General features: G+C 41.3%; 1 protein-coding gene across 3 annotated transcripts in view; it reads left to right on the top strand.

Moving 5' to 3' along the window:
• The window catches only part of LOC140191537 (vesicle-fusing ATPase), a 292,320-nt gene that overhangs the window by 199,830 nt on the left and 80,242 nt on the right, over window positions 1-12,248 (top strand). For all 3 annotated transcript variants that reach the window (XM_072248989.1, XM_072248987.1, XM_072248990.1), the window contains one exon: window positions 7,594-7,673. In XM_072248989.1, coding sequence (XP_072105090.1) covers window positions 7,594-7,673 — 80 coding nt within the window. The remainder of the gene's footprint in view (window positions 1-7,593; window positions 7,674-12,248) is intronic.

Genomic DNA, 12,248 nt, shown 5'->3' with positions numbered 1-12,248 from the left:
CCCATCTGACTCAAGTTCCAACATATCAGTTCCAGAGTGAGTTACTTTGCAGCAGAGGTAATCAGATAGTGATTTAGATGCAATTTTCTTTCTTTTACCATTTTGCCTTTGGAATCATGTGGAATGCAACACCTTCCCTGACTGAGCTCATCCACAGCTCAGTCATATCATCTCCTTGGTTGCAGAAATTTGCTCCTCTTTTTTGGCATGCAACCAGGAGTTTGTCTCTATCCTAAAGTTCTGTGAAGGAGCCAAATTGTTCAATGTCAGTTGGATCACCAATAGGAACCACTACTGATCATGCTTTTGTTTTTTCTCTCTCCTCATCCACTGACCAAAGGTGATTGCACTGCAGCAGTTCAAATCAGCTATAGATACCTTATAGCTACAACCTTTAGTTCTCTGAGTAAAATTTGAAAGGTCTAGTTAGGATAGTGTGGTGAATGAAGTCTCTTTCTCTGGAATCTCTTAATCATTTCTCTGAAGCTTCCAGTGCCACTCACGTAATTCATAGCTGGACTTTGTGCTTAATGAAATTGCATAAACTGCCTGTATGAGACAAGTTGGAGTCCCATCCCATCCCATATGCTGAATTATTGAAATCAAAGCATTCATTGGCAGCACAAAGCAATGAAATTAATTTTAAAACAGTCACAGACCTACCTGTCCAAGGATTCAAAGTACATACTTTAGCTTTCACTGCTTGTCTGTTAAACTGAGTTGATGCATGAACATATTACACTACTGTGTAAAAGTCCTTGTATTTAGATATAGCTAGGTTGCCTAAGACTTTTGCACAGTACAATGTTTGTCAATGTGGAGCAGAGAGCGAGTTTAAATCTGCTGGAAGCAAAGGATGTTGGGAATGGCAAGGGTGAAGCGCTGTGAGTAGGATGTGGGACAGGTGGTAGAGAAGGAATGCTTGGGTGGGGGGGTGGCATGGATGTAGACACACCCAGCTCTCTGGCACTTCATGTTCCCACCCCTCCATTCCCCTTTTCCCCAACCATGATTCCCCTCTCCCTGCTGCATTCCTACTCTCAGTCCACAATAGAGACCCATATTAGCATCAGGTTTGTCATCACTCACAAATGTCATGAATTTTGTTTTTTTACCCTGTGGGAGCAGTACATTGTAGTACATAAAATTCGTCACCATAGCTCCATCTATATCTAACTTTTGCACAGTAATGTATATGACACAAAATTCTAATGATTTTTAATTCTGTGCACAGAAGATTTTTTTCTACAATTATTTTTCTTTGCCATTTTGAATATTCAGTCCTAAAACCGTATAACAAATTTGATGACTTATGCATCAGGCACTACTTTCATCCCACAACTGGAGGCTATGGTTTCTCTCCAGGTAACATTAGATCACTTGAGATCTACCTGAGCCATAAGTGTGACTTAGTCACTAATTTAATCCATGCTAAATCCTGGCAGGAGAACAGGAGCTTTTTTATCCCCCCTATAATGTGATCTGGAATAAACTGTGTCAAAGAATGTGAAAGCAGATTTAGTATATAAATTTAATGTGGAATTTAACATGTACTTTAATCAAAACCTTGCAAATTTGTAGTGCTTCAGTGGTAAAGATTTAGAATGAGTTGGATGACTGTTTGAAAGCGATGACATGGGCCAAAAGCTGAAAGGCATTTCCTTTATCAATCAACTGAGTGATATTTGGCAAATATCTGTACAGTTATACCCAGCAACCATGGACTATAAGTGGAAGCATTACGAAGAGCTCTAAAATGTGAAGAAGTGTTGCAACTTCAGACAAGTACACAGGTTATTCTCTTCAGACAGGATGATCCTTCTGGTCAGATAGTCTGCATCCTGACTCCATACTGAATTAATTCTGGACTGTATGACCACTTGGTGTCTTTGGGCAGTGCAATGTTGGAGTAGGTTCTAAATTGCTACATTCTAACTATTTCTATCAGAATAAGAAAGGACAGGATCAGTGGAATTAAATACTTTTTTAGTCAGTATCTGTTCTGTTCATAGTTGCTTGTTTTAATATGTGAGCAAACTGCAAAGAACTTTTACCATTCAAGCCAAATCCCAGATCTAATTAGGTTATGATATCCAAATGTTCTTTGTAAATCAGAGAACATTTTGCCTGGATACCAATGCTACTTAGTATAAATACACTATCTTAGAGGTAGCTATGTTAGCAGGAAGTATGGACTAAGACATAATGCTATATTTAAAACCTGTGATGTTTGTGAGCATGTCTGCATGCAGGATCACAGAACATCATTTTCTCAAAACACTGGATAAGTCCCAGTTTATTTTGTGTCATCTGACCATTGGAACCCATTATCATTGTACTCACTTGACATCACCAACAAATGAAGGATAAGTACTTTGAGCCATTGAATCATAGAATTATTCAGCACTGGAGGAGGCTGTTTGATCTTGCTACTGTCATCTCTGCTGGAGCTTTCCAATTTGTCCACACATTGCTCCTCTTCTTTGGCAATTGAAATTTGCTTCCCTCATAATATTTATCCATATATTTTCTGCATATTATGATTGAATCTATTTCTAGCACCATTTCTTGTAGTGAACTCCAACTGGCAAGAATCAATGTTTTTTTAATGCTTTCTTATATCACCTCTTTTGTCACTTGGCTTAAACCTTCTCCCTGGTATCTGACACTCTGCAACTGGAAGTAATTCATGACTTTGGCTCTTCTGAAATCTTCCTAACCTTGTCCTCAGGGAAACAAAAGCAGTTTAACTACAAATTGAAGCCCAGCATCGCTATTGCCATTCTGTTAAATCACTCTCGGGTTCTAACAAACTTTCTAAAGTGTAACGCAAAGAAACAAATACCCACTCCAGCTCCAGTTAATCTGAGTAAATACAAGACCATTTTATTTAGAGTCATAGAAAATAAAAGCACAGAAACAGGCCCTTTAGCCCATCTAGTCCATGCTGAACCACTTGAACTGCCTACTCCCAGCAGTCTGCACCTGGACCATAGCAATCCATACCACTACCATCCATGTACCTATCCAAACTTCTCTTAAATGTTGAAATCGAGCTTGCATTCCACACTTTCACCACCCTCTGAGAGAAGATGTTACCCCTCACATTCCCCTTAAACTTTTCACCTTTCATCCTTAACCCATGACCTCTTGTCGTCCTACCCAATCTCAGTGGAAAAAGCCTACTTGCATTTACCCTATATCTACACCTCTCATACTTTTGTATACCTCTATCAAATCTCCTCTCAGTCTTCTACGTTCCAAGGAATAAAGTCCTAACCTATTCAATATTTCCTTCTAACTCAGGTTCTCCAGTCCTGGCAACATCCTTGTAAATTCTCTCTGTACTCTTTAAACCTCACTTACATTTTTCCTGGAGGTAGGTGACTAAAACCACACACAGTATTCTAAATAAGGCCTCACCAATGTCTTCTAAAACTTCAACATAACGTCCCATCTCCTGTACATAATGCATTGACTTATGAAGGTCAATATGCCAAAAGATTCTTTACGACCCTATCTATCTGTTGTTCCACCGCTTTCAATTATGGACCTGTATTCCCAGATCCCTTTGTTCTACTGCACTCCTAGTGCCCTACTGTTCACTGTGTAATACTTGCCCTGGTTGGTCCTACCAAAGTACAACACTTCACACTTGTCTGCATTAAATTTCATCTGCCATTTTTCCAGCTGGTCCAGATCCTCCTGCAAGCTCTGGTAGCCTTCCTCGCTGTCCACTACACCTCCAATCTTGGTGTCATCTGCAATTTTGCTGAGTCAGTTAACCACACTATCGTCCAGGTCGATATAGATAACATGCAACAATGGACCCAACGCCGATCCCTGTGGCACACTACTAGTCACAGGATTCCAGTCAAAGAGACAGCCCTCTACTACCACCCTCCAGCTTCTCTCACAAAACCGATACCTAATCTAATTTACTACCTCATCTTGAATGCCAAGTGACTAAACTTTTTTGACCGACCAACCTCCCATGTGGGGCCTTGTCAGATGTTTTGCTAGAGTCCAAATAGAGAGCATCAATTGCCTTGCCTTCATCATCTTTTCTGGTAACTTCTTCAAAAAAAACCTCTAAGGTTTGTTAGACACAACCTGTCATGCATAAAGCCATGCTGGCTACACCTAATCAGTCCATGTCTATCCAAATACTCATATCCAGTCCCTTAAAATACCTTCCAAAAATTCCCCGCTACTCACCAGCTTATAATTTCGTGGTTTCTTTTTAGAGCCTTTCTTAAGCAGTGGAACTACATTAGCAATCCTCCAGTGCCTCATTTGTCGCTATGGATGATTTAAGTATCTCTGCTAGGGCCCTTGTGATTTCTGCACTTGCCTCCCGTAGGGTCCTAGGATAGACCTTGTCAAGCTCTGGGGATTTATCCACACTAATTTGCCTCAAGACAGCAAACACCACATCCTCTGTAATCAGTATAGGGTCCATGACCTCACTGCTGCTTTGCCACGCTTCTATATACTTTATGTCCGTCTCCTGACGAAATACAGATGCAGAAAAATCCATTTGAGATCTCCCCCATCTCTTTTGGCTCCATGCATAGATTCCCATTCTGATCCTCCAGAGGACCAGTTTTGTCCCATGCAATCCTTTTGCTCTTAACATATCTGTAGAATCCCTTGGGGTTCTCCTTCACCTTGTCGCTCGGGCAACCTCAAGCCTTTTAGCCCTCCTGATTTAGTTGAGTGTTCTTTTGCATTTCTGTACTTCACAAGCACCTCATTTGTTCCTACCTGCCTATACCTGCTATGCCCTTTTTTTAAAAAAATGGACCTCAATATCTCTTGAAAATCAAAGTTACCTAAACCTGTTATCTTTACCATTTATTCTGATGAGCACATACAAGCTTTGTACACTCAAATTTTCACTTTTGAAGGCCTCCCATTTACCAAGAACACCTTTGCCAGAAACAGCTTGTCCCAATCCACACTTACAGATCCTTTTTGATATAATCAAAATTGGCCCTTCTCCAATTTAGAATCTCAACCCACAGACCAGCCCTATTTTTTTCCATACTTACTTTGAAATTAATGGCATTGTAGTCACTAGATGCAAAGTGTTCCCCTACACAACTTCTGTCACCTGTCCTGTCTCATTCCCTAATAGCAGATCAAGTATTGCACACTCTCTCATTGGGACTTCTTTTACTGATTAAGGAAACTTTCCTGTACACATTTGACAAACCCTATCCCGTTTAGTCCTTTTACAGTATGGGAGTCCCAGTCAATATGTGGAAAATTAAAATCAGTTACTATAACAACCTTGTGTTTCTTGCAGCAGTCTGCAATCTGTCTACAAATTTGTTCCTCTAATCCTGTGGACTGTTAGGTGGTCTGTAATATAGCTCCATTAACATGGTCGTACTTTCTTATTCCTCATTTCAACATATAAAGCTTCACTAGTCTGTGACATTTTCCCTGACTAGTAATACGCCATCCCACCCTCTCTATCACATCCAAATCAGCGGAACCCCGGAAGGCTGAGCTGCCAGTCCTGCCCCTCCTGCAACCAAGTCTCACTAATGGCTATAATATCATAATTCCATGTTTGATCCATGCCCTGAGCTAATCTGGCTTTCATACAATACTTGCATTGAAACTTATGTAGCTCAGGACATTAGTCACACCATGCTGAACCTTATGATTCCTGACTTTGAGGTCTTACCAACATCTGTCTCCACTAACTGTTATGGTAGTCTAGTTCTCTCCCCTCCCCCCTGGTAACTCTAGCTTGAACCCCACCATGCAGCTCTAAAAACCTTTCCACCTTTATTAGTTCCTCTCCATTTCAGGGGCAAACCATCTTTTCTGTACAGCTCCCACCTTCCCTGGAAGAGAGCCCAATGATCCAAAAATATAATGCCCTCCCTCCTACACCAACTCCTTAGTCACATGTTAAGCTGTATGATCTCTCTATTTCTGGCCTCACTAGCACTTGGCACGAGTAGTAGTCCTGAGATCACAGCCCTGGGGGTCCTGCCCCTAACTTAGCGCTGAACTCCCTTTGCAGAATATCATCACTCTTCCTACCCATATCATTGGAACTAACATGGACCACGACCTCTGGCTGTTCACCCTCCCACTTAAAAATGCTAAGGAGTCATTCTGAGATATCCCAGACCCTGGCACCATCATGCTATTCAGGAATCTCATTCTCATCCACATAATCCCCTTTTTGTTCCCCTAACTAACAAACAAATCCCCTATCACCAAAGTGTGCCTCTTCTACCCACTTCCCTTCTGAGTCACAGAGGCTGATTCAGGTCCAGAGACCCAACCACAGTGACTTTCCTCTGTTAGGCCAACACCCCCGCCCCCCCCAACAATAACCAAAGTGATATATGTACCTGTTGCTGAGGGGGATGGCCTCAGGTGTGCTCTGCACTGGTTCCTAAATTACTTTCCCCTTTCTGACTGTCTCCCAGTCTCTTGTGTCCTGCACCTTGCATGTAGTTACCTCTCAATGTCCCATCTATCCCCTCCTGAGCCTCCTGAATGATCCAGAGTTCATCCAGCTCTGACTCCTTAACATGGAGTGTTAGAAATTGCACTTCTTGCAGATGAAGTTTTCAGGGACACTGGAGATCTCCTTGCTTGACATTCCTACTGTTTGTTAAATATAAAGGAGGAAAATCTACCAACAGTTTTTTCACTTTCTCTCACTGAAGCCCCTCCTTGCTGAAGTCTTGAAGGGCTGAAGTCTCAAAATCCCCACTCTAACACTGTTCAATCCAACAAAGGCTGCTCCAACGATGGCTGCTCTGCTTGCTCCTGCCGTATTTTAATTTATTCTTGCCAAACAATCTTGATCGCTGATTGGCCACTGCTCAAAATACCAGAATGTGTACTCAATCGGTCAAGCCAAGTGAGCTGCATCTTCTCACTCTTCTGGTCGCTGTTTGCCGCTGCTCAAAACACCAAACTGCCGCAAATCAATGCCTTATGTACTCAGTTGGTAAATCTGAGTGAGCTATGTCTTCACTCTTCGAGTTGCTGGTTGGCCGCTGCTCAAAACACCAAACTGCCGCAAGTCGATGCCTTATGTACTCAATTGGTAAACCTGAGTGAGCTACATCTTCTCACTCTTCCAATCGCTGATTGCTGCTGCTCAAAAGACCAAACTGCTGTGAATTAATGCCTTGTGTACTCAGTTTATGAACCTGAGTGAGCTATATCTTCTCACTGTTTAGATCACTGGCCACTGTTCAAAACATCAAACAGCCGCAAATCGATGCTTTATGTACTCAATCAGTGACCCTAAGTGAGCTACATCACCTTGCACTTTGGGTCGCTGTTTGCCGCTGCTCAAAGCCGCAAATTGATGCCTTACATACTAAACCGGTGAACCTGAGTGAGCTACCTCCTCTCACTCTTCCAATCATTGATTAGCTGCTGCTCAAAATTTGGGTAGTTTTACTTAGTTGCACTATTTCCTCTGTAATATTATTGTCCTTGCATTCCATAAGGAGTAGTGAATTAAAATGTTGAGTCAAAACAGCAATGAGTTGAGGGCATGATCACAGAGCTATAAATGAGAAAAATGTTGTTCTTTAATTTCAGATTATGTCCCTATTGGCCCACGCTTCTCCAACCTAGTACTTCAAGCACTGTTGGTCCTCTTGAAAAAGTCATCTCCTCATGTAAGTTAAAACATCACTTAAGATAATTGAACTATGTGTGTTATTTTATGCATTTGTTGTTTTGGATGCTGCAGAACAGTTGAGGTTTTCAGACTATTATCTATGTAACAGTTTTTAAAAAATGTATTAGTATCTTTTTTGGATGAAATGGATATATGGATGTTCTGCATCTTTAAAACTGTATGCAACCTTGAGTGAAGTCCTGCTACCTCAACAAATGAATCCTTGGATGCTTGCTTACTCTGCTGATAAGTATGGAAATTCCAAACTGGTCCATTTGTGGAAGGGTTAAGATGCTGGAACAACAGCTAGAGTTCTGCAAACATTGCTACAGAGCCATAAGTTTGATTAAATTAGGTCCTCCATTGGTCAGGGTCGACCATGAATGTTGCATCATAGATGTCTACACAAGCCAGGGCAATATGATATGGAGAGCAAGCTGTTGCCTATGCATCAAGCTCCCCCTCTCCATGCAGCTGATGAATCCAAGTGAATGGCAGAGACTGAGTTTGGCAGCAGTGGTGTTGCAGGAGCTGCTAGTCAGCATTGAACTCAATGTAGGGCTACCATAGGGGCTCCAGCTCCAGATGATTTGGGTTTACTCCTGAAGTTTTCCCCATGAATGCCTATAGCTGCAAGGCAGCAGAGGTTTGAGATCGGAGTTTTCCTTCTAGACAAGCCGTCAACCACGGCTGACGAGTCCCTTCTGCCCAAAGCAAATGGTTTTAATACACCAGTAACCTGCATTTACCCCTTCTCCAATCAGTGGAAACAGTTCTGCTAGGCTTAGTAGTTAAGCCACACATGAAAGCTAGGAGCTGGACTTGGTTGTCAGAGGCTATTTGAGATGCATGGCATTCAGCACATTTAATAGGTAGTGGGAGCTTATCCCCATACTCACCCAGCTATGACAACTTTCAAGAACCAAGGGTTTGAACCGTGCTGTAAAATGTGGGTGTATTTAAATTAAAACAAATGTATCTTAGTTTTAATAATCTGAGTTATGGTTATTGTTACCATATCTAGTTCACTCATGTCCTTCAGGAAAGAAAATGCCATTTTTTTCCCCAATCTGACATGTGACTCTACACCCACCAATGTGGCTGACTCTCACGGACAATTATGGCTGTGTAATGATGTTAATTTCTGTGGGAGCTACAGATAATTGAATCAATATGAATTCAAATAAATTCAATATTTGAGCTGACGTAAATTTTTCTTAGTGTGCACTTGTTTACAATTTTCAAAGTGTTGCTGTTCTCAATTGTGGACAGTGAGATCTCTGAAATGGTGACAATTTTTTGGAGAAATATGTTGTAAAATTGAATATCCCAGGATGTGTGGGTGTTGACTTATACGCAGGTGTATGGTATGTACATTAGATTTTATGATATAGTGCTGATAATATTGGTAAATGTGATACATATCTGTCAAATGTGCATTTCCAATGGGAAACATAGCCAGCACATTAGCTTACCTCAGCTACTGTTTGGACTCTAATTAAAACAGCTTTTTGCTGTGACTTAATTAATTATTCTTGAAAAAAACAAAGGAACCTTCTGTTATTTTGTCTAAGAAAACACTGGTTTTGCAGTTTATCTCATGCAAACCAGTTGCTTACAAAAAGCACTCTTGCTTTTTTTTTCCAAATTCTGTCTTTAAGCAGTTTGCCATAAATGCTTTTTTTTTTGGAAATCGTTCAAGCTTGGTTATTCTTCAGAACATTTGTCATTCAGCTCATTGACCTGGGAGCTTTCAGTGTGAGAATCATCAGGTGTAGAAGGCAGACATGGACTGAGACCATAAGATATAGGAGCAGTATAGACCCATCTGGCCATTGAGTCTGCTCCACCATTTCATCATGGCCTATCCAATTCCCTCTCAGCCCCAATCTCCCGCCTTCTCCCATAGCCCTTCATGCCCTGACTAATTGAAATTGAGTCACCTGGGATTGGTAGGTGAGACAAAAACTGGGAGGCATAGACTCAAGATTCAGTGGAATAGACTTAGGATGGAGATGAGAAGGAAGTGCATTTCCCGGAGAGTAGTGAGTCTGTGGGATTCTTTGCCCAAGGAAGCAGTAGAGACTACCTCACTATGCATATTTAAGACCCAGATAGATGTTTGCATAGTCGTAGAGTTAAGGGTAATGGGGAAAAAGGCAGATAGATGGAGCTGAGTCCATGGCCAGACAGAGCCAAGATCTTATTGAATGTGGAGCAGGCTCTATAGGCCAGATGACCAACTCCAGCTCTAATTTCTTATGTTCTTATGTTCACATCACGTTCTCTTAGAACTCAGCTGTTAAGATTCCATGGTTGGAGGTTATTGTATTGACTCGCTACACTTCAACTTCTCTAATTCTTTCCACAGCTGCTTCTGGAAAACCTTGTTTATATGAACTGTGAAGCATTACCAAAGCTAACTTCAAATGATTATATCAAGCTTTGTTTGTTCGCCTTTTAAGGCGAATAAGGATTTAATGACTACCTTTTTTGCCTTCAATAGAGTTCTCTACTTTAGGCCGCAAGTTGGTGCCAAGTATTGATTGTTACAGGGTGATACAACTGAGGTAGTTTCATTACATCTAGCTGCACTGCACGCAAGGCTTTCTTAGCATTCACAGAGGAGAACTTCATTCGATTCAAGTGATTTTGCAGTGGTTCTGTGATCAGAATCTGTACAGATGAGCAGCAGTAAGGCATTTCCACTCCTGGTGGATTCTTTTGCGGTACCACTGCAACCTTAGCAGTCATCCAGAAATCTGAGTTGAAATGTGTTATGAGGGTCTGGTGAGATAAAAGACTGATTTTCCAAAATAGCAATTTGGCAGAAACACATGGGGCATTATTGCAGATGCACTGTGCTGTACAGAGGAGGTGGCAAACTTTGACTTTTGTCCATGAGGGAACAGCAGAAAACCGAGTATAGCAAGCCGTTGGACACCCTCATTCACCTTTCCAAATGCAGGGTTAAAAAATGTGAAGACTAGGCGATTTCACCTCCCAGCAAAGGAATCAGTGAACACCTACATGAATAATATACAATATTTGAATTTTTCCAACCATATACTTTGACTTGCAAAGTACTCAAAGACTTTTAAGCCCATTGAGTCTATTCCACCTCTGAGTATTTCCCCATTTCTTGAAGACCAAGATTTGTCCTCTGCTTATTGTGAACTGACAGTGCCCATTTGCTTGTTCACTTTCCAACAGTTATGACTGCTCAACTAGGCTTCTACATGTATTCACCTCTCAATTTTCAAGCATTAGCATGTGCAAGTAACTTCTGAAAATAGCCTTACTAACTCACCTTGCCCGTCCTCTATGTCCATTTACGTGGATAGACTAAAAGATAGGGAGAGATACATAGGCTCAAACCCCACAAGCTGCCAAAGCCCGACAACACTAATTGCTTTTCTCATAAGACGGATCACTTCAGTGCAGAGCCCTAATATTGGGTAATTGTCAGGACTGTTTTAATGCAGTACAGGTCATTTCAAATGTGGCTGTGTGTTTCCATGAGGGTTGAAAACACTATCTTACACCTGGACTACATCAGCATCCATTGGCTTCAAATGAATCAAGCAGTATGGATGTCCATGAATAAAATAGCCTGAGGATCAAAATTGTATGTTCATCTCAAGTAATTGTATTTGTGATGCTGCATCACGATAATTGTTTGCTGTAATGTAGCACTTTGTACATGGCAAGCCACTGGCCCCAGGCACTAAGAGGTGCAATCATATAACCATAGAACCATATAACAATTACAGCACGGAAACAGGTCATCTCAGCCCTTTTAGTCCATGCCGAAAATCAGTCAATAAAAATAGATCGTGGTGTGAAGGAGGGAAATATTTGAGAGCTGAGTGAAGTTCAGCCACAAAGCTGGATTTTAAGGAATACTTTAATGGAACATGGGAGCTGCGGAGATTGATAGGTTAATTGGCCTCAAAGTTGCCTCTAGTGGAAGTGGGTGGTAAGAGTAGAGAACTGTGATATTAATAAGCCTGTGTGAGAGAGAATGTAGTGGGGTATTGAGTGGGTTGTTCAGAGAGCCAGCATGGACTTTATGGGCCAATTAGCCACCTACGTCACCAGAAAACGAGAGCCCTCAAAAGCTTGGATGGAACTTCAGAGCTTTGAGTGCAGATAAGCTAAAGCCTAAACATCAGTATTAGAATGAAAAGAGTAAAGGTAAGGCCACACTTCAATACATATTTATCTTTAATTGGGCCAGAAAGTCTGTGAATTTCAGTGTGGTTACGATGGGTGTTTTGGAATTAGATTTATTTTTGTATAAGATAGAGATTCTCAGAAGAAACAGATTTGGAATACGGAAGGACAACTGAGTGAACATTGGAAAAGCCCACAAAAGAGGTGACATAAACATGGTGAGGGTTTTAGCAAAAAGGGGCAGAGATGAGTGATACTCAGGATCTGGAAGTAAATGCACAGCTCAAAGTCAAATGGAAGTGCCATGTTCGCAGTCTGATTCAGCACTAGGCCTTGAAGAGCAAAGGAGATTGAAATGACAAAGTGTGTTTGAAGTTTCTGGCAATTCAGTCTTAAG

The sequence above is a fragment of the Mobula birostris genome, chromosome X (genome assembly GCF_030028105.1).
Source record: "Mobula birostris isolate sMobBir1 chromosome X, sMobBir1.hap1, whole genome shotgun sequence".
NCBI classification, from domain to species: Eukaryota; Metazoa; Chordata; class Chondrichthyes; order Myliobatiformes; family Myliobatidae; genus Mobula; species Mobula birostris.
Note: the sequence above shows the minus strand (reverse complement) of the source record. Positions and strands in the feature narration are given on the sequence as shown.